The sequence below is a fragment of the Schistocerca americana genome, chromosome 10 (genome assembly GCF_021461395.2).
Source record: "Schistocerca americana isolate TAMUIC-IGC-003095 chromosome 10, iqSchAmer2.1, whole genome shotgun sequence".
In the NCBI taxonomy this organism is placed as follows: Eukaryota; Metazoa; Arthropoda; class Insecta; order Orthoptera; family Acrididae; genus Schistocerca; species Schistocerca americana.
In genome coordinates this window covers 134,635,863-134,662,898 of record NC_060128.1, presented here as the reverse complement: position 1 = coordinate 134,662,898, position 27,036 = coordinate 134,635,863, and the positions used below count along the sequence as shown (strand labels likewise).

The 27,036-nt window shown below is 43.6% G+C and overlaps 1 protein-coding gene across 1 annotated transcript in view; it reads right to left on the bottom strand.

Annotated features, from left to right (window-relative positions):
* The window catches only part of LOC124552296 (leucine-rich repeat-containing protein 15-like), a 200,088-nt gene extending 173,646 nt beyond the window's left edge, over window positions 1–26,442 (bottom strand). The window contains exon 1 of the mRNA XM_047126572.1: window positions 26,255–26,442. Within this exon, the coding sequence (XP_046982528.1) occupies window positions 26,255–26,442 (188 nt within the window). The remainder of the gene's footprint in view (window positions 1–26,254) is intronic.
* Window positions 26,443–27,036: the final 594 nt, after the last annotated feature.

Genomic DNA, 27,036 nt, shown 5'->3' with positions numbered 1-27,036 from the left:
TACATCCTTCTCAATCTACTTAATGTATTCATCTCTTGGTCTCCCTCTACAGTATTTACCCTCCACGCTGCCCTCCAATACTAAATTATTACTTAACAAGGGAATAATTAATTTTATGCCTAAAAAGAGATCATCAAATGATAATGTAAGATTTGATTGACTGATTTTTGCAGACTGTTTCCCCATCTTAGTGGAATCTATAGAAGATGCAACAAAGCAGAGACAGTTTCAAAATCAAGCCTATCTTTGAAAAAAACAGAGTATAAGACAGATGTAACAGATGCAACTGAAAATTGAAGAATAAGAAAGGTCACAAAATTCAAATACCTAGATGGAATAATACAACTGAATGCTTTGGATAAAGAAGCTTACTGCAAAGGCAAGGAAAACGGAGCGACTTTTCAGTTAACAAAAAACTTGTATAACAAGAAATCTTGATGCGTAAATGCAAAACAGACACTTAACACTGTTAGTAGCCCGAAATACCTTTATGCTTCAGAATACCTTTCGTTAAATAGAGCCAAACAATTAGAGGAAATATAAAAAAAGGAAAAGTAAAATTGTCAATAAAACCACGAGACCAAAATACGACAGTGGGAAATGGAAATTAAGGATATTATAAAATAAGTAGACACAATGAAAAAGAAAAGTTGTAATGTATGGATATCTAAATAGTCTACAGGAGAAAAAATAGCCATAAATAATTTATACGTTTTTTGGCGAGGAACTTAAAAACACAAATGACGTAAATCAAACAAGATAGACCAGACTTGATAGAAATGAGAGTAACACAGGAAGAAATAGAAAAAAGACAAATGTTCAAAGTATAAAGCTTCAAGGGGTTACAGGAGAAGAAAACGACAAGCGCCATATGGACAGAAGAAAGAAGGGAACACCATGTGGAAAGAACGAAAAACCACTGTAAATAAAGAAAGGAGTAAATAAACGAGACGTCACTTTCTTCATATGGTCCTCGGAAGGTCAAGCTAATAAAGCAACCGTTTGCATCGAATTACAGTTTGATTTTTTCTTCGACTTTTTTTGTATGAATTTAAAAGGGGAAGTTTGGAGTTCGTTGGGTAGAATCCAGTCATTTATTTCAACGTTTCCCTGAAGTCTAGTCATAGAGCCTCAACTTGACGCAGCTATCTTGTGCAATTTATATCTCATGAACAAATTGAGCGAGCTGAGTATTAAGAGTCCGTTGTTTCAATAGTCACTTCCTACAGAGGATATCGTAGACCTCCAAAGGGTACTAATACGAGGTCCTAACCGACGTTCCTCAATTGACGGGTCAGCAGAAGGAAGTGCTAACCCACAAGAGCATATTTTACATATACACACACCAAAAAAAGTTTTGTATCATCCCGTTTCCCTTTCACTTTTTAGAGATGTCACTAAAATCGGCCAAAGATGTAAACAACCACACATGAGCACCGTCTATTAGACAGAGGGGTCCGGCAGTCTATCAGTTCAAGTCATTCCACCTGGAAGGAGGTACACAGCTCGTGTTGTCTGTAGTTCAACCATGCCTAGACGGTCAATACCGCGGTTCGATGGCGTCCGCATTGTTATGTTGTGCCAGGAAGGCCCTCAACGAGGGAAGTGTCCAGGCGTCTCGGAGTGAACCAAAGCGATGTTGTTCGGACATGGAGGAGATACAGAGAGACAGGAACTGTCGATGACATGCCTCGCTCAGGCCGCCCAACGGCTACTACTGTAGAGGATGACCACTACCTACGGACTATGGCTCGGAGGAATCCTGACAGCAATGCCACCATGTTGAATAATGCTTCTCGTGCAGCCACAGGACGTCGTGTTATGACGCAAACTGTGCGCAATAAGCTGCATGATGCGCAACTTCGCTCCCGACGTCCATGGCGAGGTCCATCTTTGCAGCCATGACACCATGCAGCGCAGTACAGATGGGCCAAACAAAATGCCGATAGACCGCTCAGGATCGGCATCACGTTTTCTTCACCGATGAATGTCGCATATGCCTTCAGCCAGACAATCGTCGAAGACGTGTTTGGAGGTAACCCAGTCAGGCTGAACCCCTTAGACACATTGTTCAGCGAGTGCAGCAAGGTGGAGGTTTCCTGCTGATTTGGGGAGGCGTTATGTGGGGTAGACATACGCCGCTGGTGATCATGGAAGGCGCCGTAACGGCTGTACGATACGTGAATCTCATCCTCCGACCCATAGCGCAACCATATCAGCAGCATATTTGCGAGGCATTGGTCTTCATGGACGACAGTTCGCGCCCCCATCGTGCACATCTTGTGAATGATTTCCTCCAGGATAACGACATCACTCGACTAGAGTGGCCAGGATGTTCTCCTGACATGAACCCTATCGAACATGCCTGGGATAGATTGGAAAGGGGTGTTTGTGTACAACGGGGCCCACCAACCACACACTACGCCGAATCGCCCTTGAGGAGTGGGACAATCTGGACCGCCAGTGCCTTGATGAACTTGTAGATAGCATGCCACGACGAGTACAGGCATGCATCAATGCAAGATGACGTGATACTGGGTATTAGAGGTACCGGTGTTTGCAGCAATCTGGGGAATATTTCGCTGTATGGTGCTTCAACATGCAATGTGTGGTTTTCATGAGCAATAAAAAGGGCGGAGACGAGGTTTGTGTTGATCTCTATTCCAATTTTCTGTACAGGTTCCGGAACTCTCGGAACCGAGGCGATGCAAAACTTTTTTTGATATGTAGGTTTGGTTAAATTGAAAGACTAGAACATAAACACACTGCCGAAGAAAAAGTGGTGCTGAGTTTAGAGTTTTCCAGTTCACTCACGATTTGTTGTTGCAACAATGCGTATGGAGTACATGGAGTGCTTCGCGGTTAGAGGAGCCATGTCACTAATCGTGCGGCCCCTCCCGTCGGAGGTTCGAGTCCTCCCTCGGGTATGGGTGTGAGTGTTGTCCTTAGCGTTAATTTAGTTTAAGCAGTGTGTAAGTCTAGGGACCGATGACCTCAGCAGTTAGGTCCCTTAGGTAATCACACACATTTGAACTGTACATGGAATGAATACATGTACAGATCAATAGTGCAAACGGTTCTTAGGTACCAGCTGTCGACCCAGGCTGGAACACCCATATTAGTATGTGGTGCAGCATCCACGGGTACCAATGCCGGCGCTGGCTCTAGCGTCCAGTCGATCGTACAGGTCGCCAGTACTGTCCTGGGGTATGTTATGCCACGCCTGCTCGAATTGTTGCATTTCTGTAAGAGTTGTTGGTTGACGAGCCGCAACAGTCACTTCTCGTCACATCATATCCCACACTTGTTCGACTGGGGACAAGTCCGGACAAGGCGCTAGCCGGGAAAGTTACTGCACGCCTTGCAGAGCACGTAGAGTTTCACGGGCGGCGTGTGGGCGAGCGTTATCCTGTTGGAATAACACATACCGTCCTTTTGCAGCAACGGCAGACGAACGGGCCTAACAATATTCTTGCATGAATCGAGTGGTGTTTGGGTTCCCCTCGAGAAGCGCCAAAGAGACCGTAGCTCATCGCACCCCAGACTCTAAGGCCTGGAGTGTCTTGGACGAATGCACGCTACGAGACAGTGCTCACCAGGTCTATGACATAGACGCAAACGAGCATCATTTGCGTACAGGTGGAATCTGCTATCATCAGCGAAGACCACGAGGCGGCATTCGATCTTCCCAGTGATGTAACCCTCTGATGTGACCTAGTCAGGCCATTCACGTTGATGCTGTGGCGTGAGTGGAAGACGGACTTAAAGGTGTGCGTGCCAGAACAAAATATGTGTGTGAAAACTTACGGGACTTAACTGCGAAGGTTATCAGTACCTAAGCTTACACACTACTTAACCTAAATTACCCTAAGGACAAACACACACACCCATGCCCGATGGAGGACTCGAACCTCCGCCGGGATCAGCCGCACAGTGCGTGCCAGTAGTCCCACTGTAAATAACCGGTTAACAACACTTGGTGTTGACGTGTCTAGACTCACAAGCCCTCTTACCGGTGCCGGCCGAAGTGGCCGTGCGGTTAAAGGCGCTGCAGTCTGGAACCGCAAGACCGCTACGATCGCAGGTTCGAATCCTGCCTCGGGCATGGATGTTTGTGATGTCCTTAGGTTAGTTAGGTTTAACTAGTTCTAAGTTCTAGGGGACTAATGACCTTAGCAGTTGAGTCCCATAGTGCTCAGAGCCATTTTTGAACCTCTTACCGGTACTGTGGTAGGAGGACGATCTGCCCTTACAATAAGACGATCCTGGCGCCCACCTGTGCTGCGTGGATGTTCAGAACCTCGTCTGCGGGTTTGAGGACCGAGCGAGGTGGCGCAGTGATTAGCACACTGGACTCTCATTCGGGAGGACGACGGTTCAATCCCGCGTCCGGCGATGCTGATTTAGGTTTTCCGTGATTTCCCTAAATCACTCCAGGCAAATGCCGGGATGGTTCCTTTGAAAGGGCACGGCCGACTTCCTTCCACGTCCTTCCCTGATCCGAAGAGACCGATGACCTCGCAGTTTGGTCTCTTCCCCCAAAAAATCCACCGAGCGAGGTGGCGCAGTGGTTAGACACTGAACTCGCATTCGGGAGGACGACGGTTCAATCCCGCGTCCGGCCATCCTGATTTAGGTTTTCCGTGATTTCCCTAAATCGCTCCAGGTAAATGCCGGGATGGTTCCTTTCAAAGGGCACGGCCGACTTCCTTCCCCATCCTTCCCTAAACCGATGAGACCAATGACCTCGCTGTCTGGTCTCCTTCCCCACAACAACCAACCAACCAAAAAATCCAACCCAACCCAACGGTTGCGAGAACAGAGCCGTGTGCGGCTCGCGTTGGTGTCCTTGGTAGGTTGGCACCGTGTAATAGGGGTAGTGGCGCCTCGTTTTCTTCGTTTAAGCTGGGTTTACACTAGCAAGTCGCTTGCAGAAGTTATTGCTGCAAGTTACTGCGAGCCGCTTGCAGCTGTGTTTACACAGCAGCGCAAGAATTAAGCAATATTCTTCCGCAAGTTCTTTGGCAAGAAACTTGCGTCAACAACTTGCTGATACTGTTTACATACGCTTTCAGTACCACTATGAGTGTCAGCCGAAGTATAAAATGACAAGTAGGCGGGTGATATATGCTGCAGCTCTTGTAATTGTAATTAAAAACGTGAAAACGAAAAAGAGAAGTATTTAGGTTAAAGAGTGGATAATAAGAAGATCGCATAATGGTGCCTATTATAACCTTTTACAAGAACTTAGTATCGAGAGCATGGATACTTTTGAAAACTTTTGCAGAATGTCGTCAAATGATCTAGAGTATTTGTTGACGTTAATAGCGCCGGTCCTATCGAAACGAGACACAAACTTCCGTACTGCTATTTCAGCAAAGGAACGTTTGCTAGTCACTCTACGATTTATAGCTACAGGTGAGCTACGAATAAAATAGGCATTTCATTTATTTCTGTGAAACATACAATCAAAAAAAGTTCGAATTTTGAAGTCTTTTCTTTGTAGGAGACTCATACAAGTCCCTAATGTACTTGTTTCATATTCCCGTCAGCACGATATGTAGAGCCACTTTTGACGTCTTGAAAAGGGAAAATTATTTGAAGGTGTGTGAAAACACAACAACGAAATTAATTTTTTATTGAAATAAACTGCATTTTGCCGAATGATATGCGTATAAAAATGTTTTTTTTTTTTTTCTAATGCTCATAAAATGGAAAGTGATAAGTTAATTAAATAGAACATGTAATAAATAAACATCGTCTTTTTCTAGACTCCTAAAACATCAAGCGAGTGGATACAGGTGGCAAAGGGGTTGTGTCTTCAAGTTATGCTACTTTCTCTGTACTTCTTTCACAGATGTGTCGAATATCGATGAAATTTCATTTAATGCGCTCATCTTCTTCACTCTATTCTTAAAGTCCCGGTTATGCACGTTCCGTATTTCGGGGTAGCTCTACACGCTTTCAATAAAATGTTCTGTATCCTACTTCATCCATTCCCGTTTCTGCTCCATTTCTGAAATTTGTTTGCATATAATACGTAACATGTTTGCATAAAATTAAGTCACCACATTAAGTAAAATGTTAAATATGATTTTTATGCAGACGACATACTTACTATAACTTGCTATTCCTACTTGCAGGAAATAGAAATACATCCTAAAAGCTGCAAGTTACTTGCAGATACTTCTTGCGTGGTGTTCACACTGGTAGTGGAAAACGTGCCGGAAGTCACTTCCGCAATAAATTGCTACGGTCGCAAGTCGACTTGGCGATATGTTTACAGTCGCATATCGCGCGGCAAGTTCCTCCGCGCAAATAAATTTCTGCAATAACTTGCTAGTGTAAACCGAGCATTACTGGCGCCACTAAGTTTGCTAGCGTTGTCAGTCTGCGAGTGGCAGCAGCAGCCTTTATCGATACCTGTACTATCTTTGGAAGGACGTGAAGTGTTTTCCGGGTCGGGTGTGTCGGAGTTGAGTTGGGACCAACCAGCAGTGAAGTCCGACCGCGCCAGTACTCGCCGAGGGAGCTGGCGATATATGTACTGCCCGATGGAAGGATGTGGTCGCGAGAGTGCACGACCACGCCGCGGTCCAGATTCAGCGAGTTTAAGTTGAATGGATCGTTATATTCGAGTAGTGAACCTTTCACTTGTGTGTGTGTGTGTGTGTGTGTGTGTGTGTGTGTGTGTGTGTCCGTCCGTGGAAGTGACCTCATGCCATCAAGCTGTCAGTTGGCGGTTTTATACTCCGTTTCCCTTGCCTGACTTGATTGGCAACGACCGATTGTTGGTCGTTCGGTCGGTCGTCTCAGTGGACGACGTGTATCTGTCTGGTCTTTCGACCGCTCCTGTGTTCTTAGCGTTCATGTCTACGTGCAATTCGTTGCTGTATAGTGCCTCTTTTAGCATTGTTTGCCAGCCGGGGTGGCAGAGCGGTTCTAGGCGCTACAGTCTGGAACAGCGCAGCCGCTACGGTCGAATCCTGCTTCGGGCATGGATGTGTGTGATGTCCTTAGGTTAGTTAGGTTTAAGTAGTTCTAGGTTCTAGGGGACTGATGACCTCAGAACTTAAGTCCCACAGTGCTCAGAGCCATTTGAACCATTTTTAGCATTGTTTGAGTTGTTTGTAGAATTGTCCTTTGTAGTTCCATTTGCATCTAGTCAGATTTTGAATAGGCAGTTTGGTCTTAACCCTGTGTGCGTACTAGGGTTTGGTGGAGCCAACTTGTGTAATTAAATGCTTGTCATTTGACGATGTTAACTGTTATTCTATCTTGGTACTTGTTATCGCATCTTAGGTGGATTTTGCGAGTGTGCTGGTCGGCGTTTAAGCTGTCCCTAATTTGAGTGGCCGGCCGAAGTGGCTGTGCGGTTAAAGGCGCTGCAGTCTGGAACCGCAAGACCGCTACGGTCGCAGGTTCGAATCCTGCCTCGGGCATGGATGTTTGTGATGTCCTTAGGTTAGTTAGGTTTAACTAGTTCTAAGTTCTAGGGAACTAATGACCTCAGCAGTTGAGTCCCATAGTGCTCAGAGCCATTTGAACCATTTGAACCTAATTTGAGTGGCCATCCTGTTAAGTGAGCATTACTCTTGGCTGCCTATCTCACCGCTAACGCAGCTGTAGGGACTTTTCTCAGGTCCATCCTTGGAGCTCTGTCTGTGGATTTCTTTATTTGGTCTGATTGTCTCAATTGTTTCAAAATAATATTTGTTTAAATTACTGCTATTTATTGCTTGTGGCCTTTAGCCGACAAATAATTTTGAATTCTTTCGTAATAAGGTCTTCAGCCGTCAGTGTAGCTTGTGTTAGTCAATTTTTTTAAAATGATTGTTTAAAAAAATTATTTCCTTAAATGAAGTGTACGTGTTTACTGTGCAACCAACGGTAACTGATTAAGCCCCGTCCACACCTTTTCCTGCCTTCCTAGATCCCAGGTATCAAGAACGTTCATGTGACCACTGATAACCATTGATGCCAGTATCGTCACACAACCGACGCAGCACTCCCAACTTCGTTCCAGTTATCCGAAAGGACCCTCATCACTTGGAATGCCGCAATTCGACCCCTTTCAAAGTCGCTCAGTTGGCTGTAGGAAGCGTGAGTGCGTCTCAGTAGCACGAGTCTGGCTGTCAGAAAAAATGGCTCTGAGTACTATGCGACTTAACTTCTGTGGTCATCAGTCCCCTAGAACTTAGAACTACTTAAACCTAACGAACCCAAGGACATCACACACATCCATGCCCGAGGCAGGATTCGAACCTGCGACCGTAGCAGTCACGCGGTTCCGGACTGAGCGCCTTAACCGCGAGACCACCGCGGCCGGCGTGGCTGTCAGAATTCTCCATTAAAGAGTAGACACAAATGGTGCTATGGCAGCTTTGCAACTACGCTATCTGTTGGTGGACGACGTTGAAACCACTATCAGAACCCCTGCTATCCCCCAGGTGGCATATGGCGTCATTCGCTCAAAATCGACGTCATCTTTCCAGATGTCCTCCCACTAATTTTTTTCAGGCAGTGTACACTAATTCCGTAAAACTCATGTGGAATTATTTAGCGCCAGTGCGAAAACACGACAGATGAGGCTTGGAAATTAATCCTTACTACACTAAGGTTTATCACTCTCTTCCGCCTTCTCCTTTAGTTCTGCGTTAGACTCACTTGGCTAACAATATTGGCATGCGTTAGTGGTTCATATAGGGCAATGCTGTTGTGTATGTGCTATATGCAGCGACTGCCATAAAATCCCCAAATACGAGAGTTGGAACTTAAATAGTGGCAACTATTTATTCACAACCGATACAAAAGAGTTACGTGTTTGCACCTGTGTCTGTCCTTCAAAGTAGTCACCAGCGCTGTGTAGCACCCGTTGCCAGCGATGTGGAAGGCGTAGTATACCGTTAGCAAAGCCTGTTCTGTTGATGGTGCGAATGGAGTGGTCTACTGCCTGTCGAATCTCTGTAACTGTTCTAAAGCGAATGCCACAAAGTGGTTCCTTCATCTTCGGAAACAAATCAAAGTCACAAGGACTTAAGTCCGAGGAGTATGGTGGATGGTACAGTAATTCCCAGTCCCATCGACCGAAGAGCAGCCAAAGCTTGCGCTGTATGCGCCCACGAATTGTCGTGCAAAATGATGGGTGGGTTGTGCAGAAAGTTTCGCCGCTTCTTTCGCAAAGCTGGTCGCAAGTGATGCTCCAAAAACGAACAGTAATACTATGCATTGACGGTCTGCCGTGGAGGAACGTAATGCATTAGGATAACCCCACCACAGTCGTACACGAGAATCACTAACTTTAGACCGCTCCATTCGCACCATCAACAGAACAGGCTCTGCTAACGGTATACTACGCCTTCCACATCGCTGGCAACGGGTTCTACACAACGCTGGTGACTACAGTGAAGGACAGTTTTTTTTTTTTTTTTTTTTTTTTTTTTTTTTTTTCGTCAGTCTACTGACTGGTTTGATGCCGCCCGCCACGAATTCCTTTCCTGTGCTAACCTCTTCATCTCAGAGTAGCACTTGCAACCTACATCCTCAATTATTTGCTTGACGTATTCCAATCTCTGTCTTCCTCTACAGTTTTTGCCCTCTACAGCTCCCTCTAGTACCATGGAAGTCATTCCCTCATGTCTTAGCAGATGTCCTATCATCCTGTCCCTTCTCCTTATGAGTGTTTTCCACATATTCCTTTCCTCTGCGATTCTGCGTAGAACCTCCTCATTCCTTACCTTATCAGTCCACCTAATTTTCAACATTCGTCTATAGCACCACATCTCAAATGCTTCGATTTTCTGTTCCGGTTTTCCCACAGTCCAGGTTTCACTACCATACAATGCTGTACTCCAGACGTACATCCTCAGAAATTTATTCCTCAAATTTGATATTAGTAGACTTCTCTTGGCCAGATATGCCTTTTTTGCCATAGCGAGTCTGCTTTTGATGTCCTTGCTCCGTCCGTCATTGGTTATTTTACTGCCTAGGTAGCAGAATTCCTTAACTTCATTGACTTCGTGACCATCAATCCTGATGTTAAGTTTCTCGCTGTTCTCATTTCTACTACTTCTCATTACCTCCGTCTTTCTCCGATTTACTCTCAAACCATACTGTGTACTCATTAGACTGTTCATTCCGTTCAGCAGATCATTTAATTCTTCTTCACTTTCACTCAGGATAGCAATGTCATCAGCGAATCGTATCATTGATATCCTTTCACCTTGTATTTTAATTCCACTCCTGCACCTATCTTTTATTTCCATCATTGCTTCCTCGATGTACAGATTGAAGAGTAGGGGCGAAAGGCTACAGCCTCATCTTACACCCTTCTTAATACGAGCACTTCGTTCTTGATCGTCCACTCTTATTATTCCCTCTTGGTTGTACATATTGTATATGACCCGTCTCTCCCTTACCCCTGCTTTTTCAGAATCTCGAACAGCTTGCACCATTTTATATTGTCGAACGCTTTTTCCAGGTCGACAAATCCTATGAAAGTGTCTTGATTTTTCTTTAGCCTTGCTTCCATTATTAGTTGTAACGTCAGAATTGCCTCTCTCGTCCCTTTACTTTTCCTAAAGCCGAACTGATCGTCACCTAGCGCAATTCCAAGGACAGTACCAGGTACAAATATGTAATTCTTTCGTATCGGTTGCAACTAAATAGTTGCCACTGTTCTGCGACAGATATATTGCCCGTGAATTTACTGTGTTTGTTTTGGAAGACTTGCTCTAACACCACGCTACGTGGCCCATTATGACTCCCAGTCGTGTGTTGTTCACACAGATTTGTACGGGGTGAGGTCGACGACATGTAGACTTCCGGAAGCTGGGGATCCTCTGTGGCGCCTACTCAGATTCCGAGGCACTTCACCGGGAAAACACTTTGTTAATGGCCGATCTTTTCTGTCAACACATCCAAGGTCATTACTGACTTTCGTTGGACGTAAAGGACAAGAAGAGGCAGGTTCAAGCAGGATGCAAAATGTTACACAACGATGTTCGAATAACAAAAATACGGGCGCCACATCATTTTAGTGGGATAAGGAGAAATGGACATTCCACAGGGCTCCGTCGGGGACCCAATATCATTACTGATTTTCCGTTCCATTTAAAACAGGAGAAAGAAGTAAGCCTTCTTGCAGACGACACAAGCATTGCTAGAAAAACGTAAGAAGTCACGCAATGCTAAAACACTGGACAAGTGAAAATTCCTGGCAGATTAAAACTGTGTGCCGGACAGAGACTCGAACTCGGGACCATTGCCTTTCGCGGGCAAGTGTTCTACCAACTGAGCTACCCAAGCGCGACTCACGCCCCGTCCTCACAGGTTTACTTCTGCCAGTATCTCGTCCCGAGTTCGAGTCTCGGTCCGTCACACAGTTTTAATCTGCCAGGAAGTTTTATAGCACACTCCGCTGCACCATGGAAATCTCATACTGGACACGTATTTGGGAGAACGAGGTTCAAATCAAAAAATGGCTCTGAGCACTATGCGACTTAACTTCTGAGGTCATCAGTCGCCTAGAACTTAGAACTACTTAAACCTAACTAACCTAAGGACGTCACACACATCCATGCCCGAGGCAGGATTCGAACCTGCGACCGTAGCGGTCGCATGGTTCCCGGCTGTAGCGCCCAGAGAGGTTCAAATCCCAGACTGGAGAGCCATACTTAGGTTTTCGTGATTTCCCCAAATCGCTTAAGGAAAATGAAGCCTTCGAAAGGGTACTTCCGATTTCCGTCCCCAGATTTTACATTTCACGTTTGAGAAATCGTTCACGCACGCGAATGTAAGAAAATACCGTGGTTTGAAAATCGAACAGACTCTCGTATGGACGACACAGTAATAGGAATCCTTGCCGTAGAGCAACAACTGAATGAGTTGAAAGCAAATTAGTCGGCCACGCCCTGATGGAATCTCAGTTCGGTGCTATAAAGTGTACTTTACAGCATTGGCTCCTTGCTTATCCTGCATTTATCGCGAATCTCTCCCAGCGTAAAGTCCCAAGCGAATGGAAAAAAGCGCATGTGATTCCCAAGTATAAGAAGAATGAAAGAAAAAGAACGGATCCGAAAAATTACAGACCAATATACTTAACATCGGTTTGCTGTAGAATCCTTAAACCTATTCTGTATTCGAATGTAAGAAATTACCTTATGTCTGAGAATCAGCATGGTTTTAGAAAGCATCATTCGCCCGAAACTCAGCTTGCCCTTTTCTCATGTGACATGCTGCGAATTATAGATGAGGGGCAATGGGGAGATTTCATTAACGATCTGTTCTTCGTGGGGGACCACACATATAGAATTTTTCGAAAGAAATTTCCACCATTTGACTGTTACTTGTTCCTCCTTATAATTTATTTTATTTTATTGCACTATCATGATTTCGGCATTGTAGCCATTCTCAAGTACAATTTGAAATGTTATGATATGTCTGACCTGTCTGATACTTGTCATTTTCGAATAAGCATATTTCTGGTCTGACATCGATCTGTTGTAGAGTTTTAGAACATGTTTTTTGCTCGCGTATCATGTCATTTCTGGAATCCCAGAATCTACTCTGTAGGAATCAACATGGATTCCGGAAACAGCGATCGTGTGAGACCCAACTCGCTTTATTTGTTCATGGGACCCAGAAAATATTAAATACAGGCTCCCAGGTAGATGCCATTTTCCTTGACTTCCGGAACGCGTTCGATACAGTTCCGCACTGTCGCCTGATATACAAAGTAAGAGCCTACGGAATATCAGACCAGCTGTGTGGCTGGATTGAAGAGTTTTTAGCAAACAGAACACAGTATGTTGTTCTCAATGGAGAAACGTCTACAGACGTTAAAGTAACCTCTGGCGTGCCACAGGGGAGTGTTATGGGACCATTGCTTTTCACAATATATGTAAATGACCCAGTAGATAGTGTCGGAAGTTCCATGCGGCTTTTCGCAGATGATGCTGTAGTATACAGAGAAGTTGCAGCATTAGAAAATTGCAGCGAGATGCAGGAAGATCTGTAGCGGATGGGCACTTGGTGCAGGGAGTGGCAACTGACTCTTAACGTAGACAAATGTAATGTATTGCAAATACATAGGAAGAAGGATCCTTTATTGTGTGATTATATGATAGCGGAACAAAGACTGGTAGCAGTTACTTCTGTAAAATATCTGGGAGTATGCGTGCGGAACGATTTGAAGTGGAATGATCATATAAAATTAATTGTTGGTAAGGCGCGTGCCAGATTGAGATTCATTGGGAGAGTCCTTAGAAAATATAGTCCATCAACAAAGGAGGTGGCTTACAAAACACTCGTTCGACCTATACTTGAGTATTGCTCATCAGTGTGGGATCCGTACCAGGCCGGGTTGACAGGGGAGATAGAGAAGATCCAAAGAAGAGCGGCGCGTTTCGTCACAGGGTTGTTTGGTAAGCGTGATAGCGTTATGGCGATGTTTAGCAAACTCAAGTGGCAGACTCTGCAAGAGAGGCGCTCCCCATCGCGGTGTAGCTTGCTGTCCAGGTTTCTGGACGATGTATTGAGTATATTGCTTCCCTCTACTTATACCTCCCAGGAGAACACGAATGTAAAATCAGAGCTTTGAGCACGCACGGAGTCTTTCCGGCAGTCGTTCTTCCCGCGAACCATATGCGACTGGAACAGCAAAGGGAGGCAATGAAAGTGGCACGTAAAGTGCCCTCCGCCACACACCGTTGGGTGGCTTTCGGGGTATAAATGTAAATGTAGATGTAGATAACGGCAACTGGTCTAGAATATCGGAATGGGAAAGTATGACGGCTGTGCCCTCTCAGTGGCGTCAATCCAGAATTTTACAAGCGGCTTCATGGAATTCATCGAAAAAATGAAAGTGGATGACCAGGAGCGGATATGAGCCCCTGTCGACCCCGAATACGAATCCACCTTCTTAAAAATACTCGACCTCGCTCGGAACGGCGATAGAAGACGCGGCCATGAGTGAACAAAACCGCGAATTCAAGACGATCAGGCAGCTGACGTCAAAGAAGACGCCATAGCGTCTCTTTCCAGACGTGTGCGGAGATCCACGTGTCCCGTGGCTGTAAATGAACGGTGCTAGCCAGTCGTAAAAGGTCAAGAACAGTTGCAAAACGCGTACGCAGTGAATTGGCATAAAACTTCCCCTTCCAGCAGCATTGAGGTCTCTAATGACATCAACTTGTTTTCATTTACTTCGAGCAGACTGATAGGCCATAATATTAGTTAACGTCAAGTTGTTACGAGGAAATCGCGTTTATGTCGCTTCTTACGTGTGCGCCGAAGTGTAAGAATCACGTAATAAACTGGAAAGGACATCACACAAGTAGAATTGGAGACGAACAGTGATGGCGAGTTTTAAAAATAGTTCATAGACAGGAACAATCAGACCAGTTTCAAAACAAAATCACCACTTTCGACCTTTCTCTGATCATGATGTGACGAAATGTATCCCCCCCCCCCCCCCCCACCCTTTGTCATTGGCTAATTTTCTATACTTTCAACGTTAATTCACGTGATTACTCATTTTGAATTACTAACGAGAAAATTAAAAACGGAATATTTGAATGCGTGAAGTTATACTTGTAAAATAATAAGTTAGTTGTACTTTTGCATAATATTAATGTAAATTTTGTGGTTTCTGTAAATGAATTACCATGCCCTTTATAGGGAAAACTAGTTTGGCGCCCGCTGCTTCGCTCGCGTATCCTATATGGCTTCCACAGAATTTTTTGTTTTTCTTTAATCGATTTTTTAAGCTCTTCACAAATTGTAACACCTTCTAAACTTTTCGCCGCGCGTGATTAGCCGAGCGGTCTGAGGCACTGCAGTCATGGACTGTGCGGCTGATCCCGGCGGAGGTTCGAGTCCTCCCTCGGGCATGGGTGTGTGTGTTTGGCCTTAGGATAATTTAGGTTAAGTAGTGTGTAAGCTTAGGGACTGATGACCTTAGCAGTTAAGTCCCATAAGATTTCACACACATTTGAACATTTTCCAAACTTTCCACCCTAATTAAGGCCATAGAGGAATAGTCTTTTCCAGGGTACCTCTGACCAAAAAGAAATTCAGTTGCTGGAGTGCAAAGCTTTTATCCGTCATGCCTTTTGCTTTCTTGTGGTGTTATTTCCATAGAAATTTTCATCCCCTAACACATTTCTTTATATCTAAGCGTGAAGTGAAATACAAATTTTCATAGATTTAACTCTATAATCTTTGTAAAATAAATAAGAATTTTCATCCTCTTTTTCACCGACCTAGATGTTGATTTTCCAAAACTAGTGAAACACATTTTTTAAAATTTCTAACAGAGGAGCCAAATAAAAATTACAGATATTTACTATCAAACACAGTCTTGATCACAAATTATTTATTCCGGTGACTGGTTTCGACCACAACTGTGGTCATCTTCAGGCCAATGAGCAAGAACCTCCTTCTGGTAGGAAATCACCAGTAAATCACTAGTAAATCGTTAGTAGTGATTTACCACCAGGAGGAGGTTCTTGCTCATTGGTCTGAAGATGACCACACAGTTGTGACCGAAAAGGTCACCGGAATAAATAATTTGTGATCAAGACTGTTTATATAGTAAATATTAGTAATAACACTGATCACTGGTTGCTCGCACAATGTATTCAAAAGTAAAAATTTCGGAGATTTGAAAGGGCGTTCATAATAAAATAATAATCGTATTACTTTATATCCCCTACCTCCCCCCCCCCCCCCCCCTTAGTGGGTTGACTTCCGAATATTTAGAAAAATTATTTTTTTACTTCTGACTGGCCTACAGTATAAGATCAACACCACCTCCAAATTTCAAGTCTCTGTCCTTAGCGATCTGGGCTGGACGATGATGAGTCATCGAGTCAGTCAGTCGGGACATTGCCCACCAGGGGACTTCAATAAGTAATGCAACATTTTTTTTCTTTTTTCTAAAAGGGGGCCGACCGCAGTGGCCGAGCGGTTCTAGGCGCTTCAGTCCGGAACCACGCGGCTGCTACGCTCGCAGGTTCTAATCCTGCCTCGGGCATGGATGTGTGTGATGTCCTTAGGTTGGTTAGGTTTAAGTAGTTATAAGTTTTAGGCGACTGATGACCTCAGCTGTTAAGACCCATAGTGCTTAGATCCATCTGGACTATTTTTTTTTTTTTCTGAAAGCGGGTTGGTTTTATTAACGATTCCAATACACCATGTTAGTCCCCAATTTTTTGGCTACAAAAACGTAGTTTTCAACATAATCTCCGCCCTAGGTAACGGTCTTACGCCACCTTATAAAAGCGAAGTAGGAGCACAGGCAATTATAAGGCCATCTTACATTAGCACTGGGGCGGTCAAAGATTACGTCGAATCCGGATTCTACCACTAGCGGCTGTTGTTAATCTCAGGTGGGAAAAGGGCAGACTTACATCTCTGGAACCTTCACATAACAGTCATAAGTAAGCATTTGTACGACTTAATATAAAGCAACTTTCAGTATGTCGGCATAATTCGGTACATCATACTAGAACAGTTCGTTACAATATGGAAATAAATAATATGTTAAACTAACCTTCGAAGGTAAATACGTCACTTGTCAACAACACAAATGACGTTGAGTGAACAGCAATAGCATTTCCCCTAGCTGTGACTTGACATACAGCTTCTATGTGTACAGGGTGTCCAGGGGGACTGGTCAACATTCAGGTATGTGAGAGGCACACTTATATGAATTAATAAAAATCATGGGGACATACACATTGTTCCGGACGGTTTCCGACGTAGGACACATTTAATGTACATTGTTATTTGTATGAATATCAAGACCTCAGATGGAAACCCAGTTCTAAGCTAAGGGAAAGCAGGAAGGTGGAAGGAGTATATAGAGGGTCTATACAAGGGCACTGTACTTGAGGACAATACTATGGACATGTCAGAGGATGTAGATGAAGATGAAATGAGAGATATGATACTGCGTGAAGAGTTTGACAGAGCACTGAAAGACAGTCGAAACAAGGCCCCGGGAGTAGATAACATTCCATTAGAACTACTGATAGCCCTGGGAGATCCAGACCTGACAAAACTGTGCCATCTGGTGAACACAATGTATGAGACGGGCGAAATACGCTCAGACTTGAAGAAGAACATAATAATTCCAATCCCAAAGAAAGCAGATGTTGACAGACGTGAAAATTACCGAACTATCAGTTTAATGCGTCACGTTTGCAAAATACTAACGCGAATTCTTTACAGACGAATGGAAAACTGCAAGAAGCCGACCTCGGGGAAGATCAGTTTGGATTCCATAGAAATATTAGAACTCGTGAGGCAATACTGAACCTACGAATTGCCTTAGAAGATATTTCAAGGAAAGGCAAACCTACGTTTCTAGTATTTGTAGAGAAAGCTAATGACAATGTTGACTGGAATATTCTCTTTCAATTTCTGAAGGTGGCAGGGTTAAAAAACAGGGAGCGAAAGGCTATTTACAATTTGTACAGAAACCAGGTGGCAGTTATGAGTCAAGCATGAAAGGGAAGCAGCGGTTGGGAAGGGAGTGAGACAGGGTTGTAGCCTCTACCCGATGTTATTCAATCTGTATATTGAGCAACCAGTAAAGGAAACAAAAGAAAAATTCGGAGTAGGTATTAAAATCCATGGAAAAGAAATAAAAACCTTGCGGTTCGTGGGTGACATTGTACTTCTGTCAGAGACAGCAAAGGACCTGGAAGAGCAGCTGAACGGAATGGACAGTGTCTTGAATGGAGGATATAAGATGAACATCAACAAAAGCAATAAGAGGATAATGGAATGTAGTCGAATCAAATCGGGTGATGGTGAGGGAATTAGATTAGGAAATGAGACGCTTAAAGTAGTAAAGGAGTTTTGCTATTTGGGGAGCAAAATAACTGATGATGGTCGAAGTAGAGAGGATATAAAATGTAGACTGGCAATGGCAAGGAAAGCATTTCTGAAGAAGAGAAATTTGTTAACATCGAGTATAGATTTAAGTGTCAGGAAGTCGTTTCTGAAAGTATTTGTATGGAGTGTAGCCTTGTATGCCAGTGAAACATGGAAGATAAATAGTTTAGACAAGAAGAGAATAGAAGCTTTCGAAATGAGGTACTACAAAAGAATGCTGAAGATTAGATGGGTAGATCACATAACTAATGAGGAGGTATTGAATAGAATTGGGGAGAAGAGAAATTTGTGGCACAACTTGACTAGAAGAAGGGATCGGTTCTCAGGACTTGTTCTGAGACATCAAGAGTGCACCAATTAAGTATTGGAGGGCAGCGTGGAGGGTAAAAATCGTAAAGGGAGACAAAGAGAAGAATACACTAAGCAGATTCAGAAAAATGTAGGTTGCAGTAGGTACTGGGAGATGAAGAAGCTTGCACCAGGATAGAGTAGCATGGAGAGCTGCATCAAACCAGTCTCTGGTCTGAAGACCACAACAACATCATTTATGGAAATGATGGCTTTACACACACAACTGATTGAAAATTTAGAAAACACAATGCAAAAAGTTGTGCTGAATAATTCAAACAATGTTAGAAAAGAAGAAAATTTTGTGACTCAGGAGAAATCGCAATGGCGGTCCTATCGCAGTCTATTTTGGGTCCACTCCAATTGGTATGGCAGGAAGACATCCCGAGGTTGCATGCGACGAGGTAGACTGCGCTAGAATAAAACGTCAAAGAGGTTGGGTGGATAAGACTCACACGTGGCCGACGCTAGCCCATAAACAAATGTACATTAAATATGTTTTATATCGGAAACCATTCGGCTTAGGACAAATACTCGTATGAAATTTTTGTTGTCTTGCAAACGTCCCCATCTGTTGACTCGGGGATCGAGACGTGGCTGCACGATCCGTTACAGCAATGTGGATAAGATGCCTGTCATCTCGACTGCTAGTGATACGAGGCAATTGGGATCCAGCACGGCGTTCCGTATTACCCTCCTGAACCCAGCGATTCCGTATTCTACTAACAGTCATTGGATCTCGACCAACGCGAGGAGCAATGTCGCGATACGATAAACCGCAATCGCGACAGGCTACAATACGACCGTTACCAAAGTTTGAAACGTGATGGTACACATTTCTCCTCCTTAAACGAGGCATCACAACAACGTTTCACCATGCAACGCCGGTCAACTGCTGTTTGTGTATGAGAAATCGGTTGAAAACTTTCTTCATGTCAGCACGTAGTAGGTGTCGCCACTATCGCAAGCCTTTTGTGAATGCTCTGAAAAGCTAATCATTTGCATATCGCAGCGTGTTCTTCCTGTCGGTTAAATTTTGCGTCTGTAACACGTCATCTTCGTGGTGTAGCAATTTTAATTGCCAGTCTTCCTCTACAGTTTTTACCCTCTACAGGTGCCTCTAGTACCATGGACGTTATGCCCTGATGCCTTAACGGATGTCCTGTCATACAGTCTCTTCTTCTTGTCAGTGTTTTTCATATTTTCCTTTACTCGTCGATTCTGAGTAGAACCTCATCTTCTCTTACCTTACTAGTCCATCTAGTTTTTAACGTCGTCCTGTTGCACCACATCTCAAATGCTTCGATTCTCTTCCGTTTTCGTTTTCCCACAGTCCCTGTCTCACCACCGTACAGTGCTGTGCTCCAAACGTACATTCTCAGAAACATCTTACTCATGTTAAGACCAGTGTCTGATACTGGTAGACTTCTCTTGGCCAGGAATACCTGTTTTGCCGCTGCTAGGCTGATTTTTACGTCCTCCTTGCTCCGTGTGCCATAGGTTATTTTGCTGCCTAGGTGGCAGGATTCCTTGATTTTGTCTACTTCGTCATCACCAATTGTAAAGTTAGCTTTCTCACTGTTCTCATTGCTGCTACTTCTCATTACTTTCTTCGATTTACTCGAAATCCTTATTGTGCACTCATTATACTGTTCATTGCGTTCAACATATCCTCCAACATTTCTTCAATGTCACCAGCGAAGATTGTCTTTTGTACACTTTCACTCTGAATTTTAACCCCACTCTGTTTTATTTCCTTCACTGATTCTTCGGTGTATAGATCGACCTGTAGGGGTGCGAGACTATATCCCTGTCTCACACCGTTTTTAATCCGGACACTTCGTTCTTGCTCTTTCAGTCCATAACTATTTTTGTTATAATCTTTTACTCTGTATTTGTATTTTTGTTGCATGGTGTTAGTGGATACGTGAACGTATGAATACGTGTAGTCAACGGAATAGTATGACCCAATACAGTAAACACAAAAGTTTTGCTTATCAGTACATATTAGTATCAACTGAACAGACAAGAGAAAAACGTAATCGTGATGTTACGAGCGTGTGTGTCTGACGACTGCCAAAGAGCACTTCGGAGTCGTGTCAGGGAGACGTTTTTGAGAGATAGTAGAGAGTTCACAGTTGTTTTTTGTTTATTTGATGCAACAGTGTTATCTGAGAGAGCGTTTGTTTAATGTACCGTTTTAATAAGACGATTGTATGGTTCACAACGACCATTTCGGAAACCAATTAACGTACAAGAGGAGGGTTCTGCACACAGAAACCAGTCCCCTTGTGGCCTATTATCTGGCTGTTCAAGTACTACTGACGCATATGAAACTCTCGCCGTCAATATCATTTATTAGAACTGAAGACACATTTTGTCCACGCTTACATAGTATGGAATGAATGGACCTGTCTCTTTGAAACGCGCGAAGAGAATTTTTATCTGCTTTTCCGTAACTACACATTTTTGCTCTTATTTGTAGTAGATTTGGATATTGTGGTACTCAGTTTAGCTACAGACACATTTTGGCCAATAATTCAAAAATGGTTTAAATGGCTCTGAGCACAATGGGACTTAACATCTGAGGTCATCAGCCCCTTGAACTTAGAACTACTTAAACCTAACTAACCTAGGGACACCACACACATCCATGCCCGAGGCAGAATTCGAACCTGCGACCGTAGCGTTCACGCGGTTCCAGACTGAAGCGCCTAGAACCGCTCGCGGCCAATAATTCCAGTGTCCATTACGACGCTCATTATTTACTCTGGATTGTTTGTCGCTAAGAGTTAGACTGTGTTATCACAACCGTTTAAACTTCGCGTGGACACCTGACCTACCGAATGAAAGCATTTAATACAATTTTGCAGTTTTATGAGTACCACTAAAATAGATGGTACTTATAAAACTGCGATTACATGTGTGGGGTGAGCACGAAATCTTTCCCAAATTACAAAAGCATTTTTGTGAGTGACTGTGCTAGGTGAAGGTATGTGATTAGTTGTATTTTGTAGCTTAACTAATGGAGTGTTGTATGGCTACGTTTCCACAAGTCCTAGGTTTGATGGTCGTAAAATGTCTAGGCAACAATTACTCTCCACATCTTTGCCAACATTATTTCCGTCGCCGCACCTGCAGCGTCTGTTATTTGTGCAGTATGAGTTTGCACTTAAGGTTCCGGTGAATTCAACTCTTTATCCTTAACGTAACCCCATAAAAATGTCAAAGAGGAATTATATCTAGTTAACGTGAAGGCCACGGATTTGAACTAGCCCTACCGACCATCAAATTATTTCATTCAAGAAGTGGCAAACGAATAACACCCACTATGACAGTGGACCATCTTGTTGAAACAATACCCGTTGTTGGAATTCCTGTAAGTGAGTAACGTAAACCTAAGGACATCACACACACATCCGTGCCCGAGGCAGGATTCGAACCTGCGGCCGCAGCGGTCATGCGATTCGAGGCTGAAGCGCCTAGAACCACTCAGCCACACCGGCCGGCTACGATGTTGGAGTTATCCGACCCGAAGATCCGGATATTGAGTCTGTTTACTTTCCGAGATACGTGAACAGTCGCTTTGTCGGATTAACAAAGTTACTAAGGTAGTCTCTGCCTGCATCGTCCGTTCCGGCATGGTGTTAACAAACTAAATACGTCTGGGTCTATCATCTGGTTGCAAAACTTACTTGCTGGAGTTGCACTCGTGCGCAAGAAAATGCAGCAGTTTGTGTAAGATCTTCACTACAATGCTCTGAGGTGTATCTGTTTCTCTGGAACCACGGCGCACCGATTTCCGCTGCCTGTGTTCGAATGCTGTGCGCTCGGTATAAACAGTGACGATACTCACTCGGAAACTATGCATCTAGGGGACACACGTAGCAACGAACTTTTTAGAATATTTACATTTGGGGAATACATAATTGTATACATGCTCTCCATTTTTGAAACAACCGCTACAAGGTAAGGTTAGGGTTCCGGAAGAGAAGAGAATCGATAAGTTTGAGGTGCAGTGTTACTGAAAAATGTTCAAAACTAGGTGGGCTGATAAGATAAGGAATGAGGAGGTGGTCCGCAGAATCGGCGAAGAAAAGGACGTATGGAAAACACTGACAAGAAGAAAAAAGACAGAGTGATAGGGCCCGTGTTAAGAGATAAGGGAATAACTTCTATGGTACTAGAGAACTATAAAGCGTAAAAACTTCTCAGGTGAGGGGTTCATCTGTTATCTGCGCAACGGATTAATCTGAGATGTACCCTTTACCCTGTGGCTCGTGCAAGATGCAATTTCCACCCCCACACTACTACAGAAGTCAGACAGACGCTCCTAACGTTCTAAAGAGAAATGCCTGATAAAACTTTCGGCAACAAATATCTCCTGGAGTCGCCCGCTGTAAGGAAATGACACGAAAATTCACAAAATTTCTTATGTAACTAGTGGGATACTTGGGTACTGGAGTAGTGCTAGTTAGTGTAAGAAAAACATGAAACTAATGAAAGTTATTTATTTTGCAAAAATTCTGAGATATCACAATGGCACTTTAAGTTAAGATTTGAACAAGTTATATCCTGGTTCTTTTCGGAATGTGAAGTTAGCTCTCAAGGATAGGATTCGCTAATGAAATTTCTATACAGAGTTTAGGATTGTTATTGACTTGGCAGAATGGGTGAGAGGCGCGCCTACTCAGCTTGAATTATTATCCTTTAGAATGTTGCTAGGTATGATCGAGGCTGTCGTGTGTGAAATGCAGTGAAGTGTACTGCTGTGGAGGAAATATGGGGCTCGCAATAGCTGTAGCGCACAATAACGTAAGCTGTGATGACTGCTGTCTGCGCCGCTCGCTGCTGACAAATAACTCTCGTTCTATCTGGATTGACTTTCGCCAATCTAACTCTCCCTATGCCTTGATGAAGTCAAGGATTCCTATTCGCCCCTAGTCTAACTATTGGCGTGGTACACCGGTCAGATAACAAATCCACCGTGATGCCACTCAAAATTCGCTTGCAGGCGTTTAACTATAACTCTGTCCGTTCACACCGCACAATAAGTGTGTCGGCCAACACAGTGAACAATGCTTAATTGCAAGGACTCAATATAGAGAGTCGCACTTCGATTCGCTCTCGATAGAGGTGCTCTCCCAGTGAAGTACTGAGGAGAGACTTGTTCCTCACTCCAAGAGCGACAACGGAACGCTGCCTCTCCACACCAGACATGAAGGGGTATATCTTTCGGTCTCTTCCATTATTCCTTCAGCTCAAGGCGTCAGAAATATTGTCTGCCAATCAGCATTGCTCTTCTAAAACGGGAGAATGACGTTTCGTTTAAGGCGACCAATCCAGAAACCTGTAGCATTGGCGTTTGGCGTTTGCTGTCTCCTGTGAAAATCTCTGAAACTGCGTGCTATGTGTAAAGAATGTGTAGGCTGACTGCTCCCACACAATGTAGCGGAATTTGCTTTTAAGCCGAACATGGGGTTGTTCCCCCCCTTTCACTCGGGCCCACGCTGTTTGCTACACGGGCGGTCACCGGCCGACATAGGCTGGGTCATCCTCTGAAGGGGCCGGCGTCCCGTTGTGCGGTTCCTCTCACAAACTAAAAGCTTCTGTGACCGTCATGTCTGGAATGTATGTGTGTACGCCAGCCTCAAGTATTTCAAACACGGTGTGCTTACTTGTTAATTGCATATTGTTTACATGAATTCATACAACATTGACTTTATCTTATCGAGTTTGGGTTCAAATGAAGCATCTTGACGTGCAGAATATGAATGTGAGGGAGGAATATGTAAGCAATGAAGGTCAGGAGACCACGATGTCTTACAAACAGTAGCGAAAAACAATTTGAATACATCCTGAGGACATAAGGTGTATGTGATGCTGTAATATGCAGAGGTTAGCGCGAGACAGGCATTCGTGGTGGGCCCTAAAACACACTAACACACACACACACGCACACGCGCGCGCGCGCACACACACACACACACACACACACACACACACACACACACACACACACACACCTAGCCTCTCCCAAGGAAAGTACTTGGGCTAGAACTAACACATTCACACCACAATCCGGCGAGTGGCGAATTTGACATTTGCCTACCGCTAGTTATGACGTGTGATCAACTTGCTTCCCTTCAGAGTGCTTTTAGGTTCTGTAACCCAATCAACAAAAACGGAATCCTTATAGGATTAATTTATTGTCTGTCCTTCTGTCTGTCTGCCCGATTGTTAAAAACCCTTCATCTCAGAAATGGGTAGGAGTATCGAGTTGACATTTAGGTCACTTACTAAGCTCTACAGTTCCTTTGCAGTAAAATATTGAAGCTTCTAAATCAATGCAATCAAGATACTGCCACTTATGTCACTTATTTTGATACTCCCAAAGTCACTCATGAAAACGTGTATGGTAATTGCCGTTGACTTAGAATCACGAAATCTAGCAAGAAGCAAGGTTTCACAGTGCAACTAAAGGAAAAAAATCAGAAAATTGTTAATTGATAATTATAATATACGCAGAAAGATTTGTCATTCCTTAGAGACTCCCTGTCTGCCCATCCATTTCTTAAGACCCCTTTTTCTCACAAACTGGTAGACATATCAAGTTTAAATTTGTGTCACATAATAAGATCTATGGTCCTTAGGTAGCGAAATAAATGTGAGCTTCCATAGTAAATGTAAATAAATGGTACGGCCATATATGTCATATATTTCGATTCTTACCAGTTCACTGATCAAAGCCTCCAAACTGCTTCCCGCTAGTGTAGAATCATGAAATTTGGCAAGAAACAAGGTTTCATTGAAACCAAAGGAAAAAAGTCTGAAAATTCTTTATTTGTAATTATACCACACGAAGAAGGAAATATTGTCATTTATTATCATACTGACTGTCTCTCTGTGCATATGTTACGACGCCTTTTTCTCAGGAGCATGTTGATGTATGAGGTTATAATTAATGTTCCATACTAAGGCTTATAGTCTCATGGCTGTGTAATAAATGTATACATAAAAAATATACGGCCATTTATGTTGCATATTGTGACACTCGCAAATTCACTCATCAAAACCTATAGCATCGTTGGCCTAGAATCATGATATTCGGAGAGAAGCAAGATTTCAATTACAGGAAAAAAATGCAAGCTTTTTAATCTGTAACTATATCACACGAAAAGAAGTATTTCTTTTGTCATTTGTTACCCAGCTTCAAACTTGACATTAAAACATTATCGAAAGTTAAAATATTAATCAGTATTGATCGCAAGGATTTATAAAAGTAAAAATAACACGTCAGAATGGTTACTTTTTAATAAATCCTCACGGTCAAGGTGATTCGTATTTCAACAACCTATTTGAACGCTTTTAATTTCAGTAATGTTTTCAAAAGTTCCCAGAATGAGATTTTCACTCTGCAGCGGAGTGTGCGCTGATATGAAACTTCCTGGCAGATTTAAACTGTGTCCCGAGTTCGAGTCTCGGTCCAACACACAGTTTTAATCTGCCAGGAAGTTTCTTTTCAAAAGTTATGTATCTCTGGGACCGATCTCTTGCGAGTATCACTGTCGACGACAGGCAAAATTTGTCGAGATCCTCTATTTCCGAAATGGACATAATTAACTGTGTACAGAACCCTCACCACTCGCACATGGCCAATTTCTTCGTAGTCATCCACACTGCTTTGGGAGTTTTATTGAAGTTCCACTTGCATTTGTAGTTAAGGTATTTGCATTGCGTATACGTTCTACAATGACGTCTGAGATGACATCCAGATCACGCTTGCAGAGTCTTGCAGAAAGCCGACAGTCATCAGCACTGTGAGAGGTACGTAATGGTGCTGTAACCAAAATTTCATACGGATATTGAGCCGTGGCGCTCGTTACTGGCGCGCCAGTCTCTTGGATGTCCATTATCGATCCTTCAGTGTTTCTTATCTTTGCTTGCCTTGTTGTTTTCCGCATTCGCGGGGCGAGTGGCAGTTGACGTTTGCTCGGGCTACCTGCTGAGACGCCGCGAGGTACGAGGTGGGAAGCAACCACGTATGTGTGGAGTTGGTTGTACGCGGTCTGCCGGTTCAGGATGGAGGATATGTGTTGGCTGCCTGCCTGTCTGCTCTCCTGATTTTGCTCGCCGTGCCTTGCGACCGCCTAGCTTGGGTTGCTGCCTGGTGTATCCTACACGAGCCATACCGGACGTCCAGCAAAAGTTAAGCAGCCTTGTGTTTCTTTAAAGAAAAGGAGGAAATGTATAAGACCTTTTGTATCCAATTTTTGTGGCCTCTTAAATGTGGCCTTCGCGTTTACACTGCCTTTCGGGAGAGCTACTTCTTTTAAATTTTAATAGTTGGGAGTTCCCTGTCCTTTATAATCTTTTGGGGGTTTTATTTGAATTTTCTCTTTGGGGTTCCTTCCTTGTGCTTGGTTAAATGTTTACTTGTATAGCGGGAAGTGACTCCAGGTTAAAACTCGGAGAAGGTGTTTGATGTTACTGCCGCTTCCGTCATTTGTCTTTTCAATTAAGTGATGTTAGCCCTTCGAGCGACCTTGTGTCACTTCTCGTTAATTAATGCTGGTTTATGTGTACTTAATTTTGAATTGGCCATTTGAATTAATATTTTGGAGCGCAGTATAGCACTAAGGCAACCTCATTGTATACCACCTCTTGCCCCGGTCTAGCACCTTAATTTTCAGTGCCACGAGTTAGCTCCACTACCGCTTTTACTGATATGCTCCCTTCAAAATCTTGTCTTGTATAAGTTTGCCCCATGTGTGTCTGGGAACA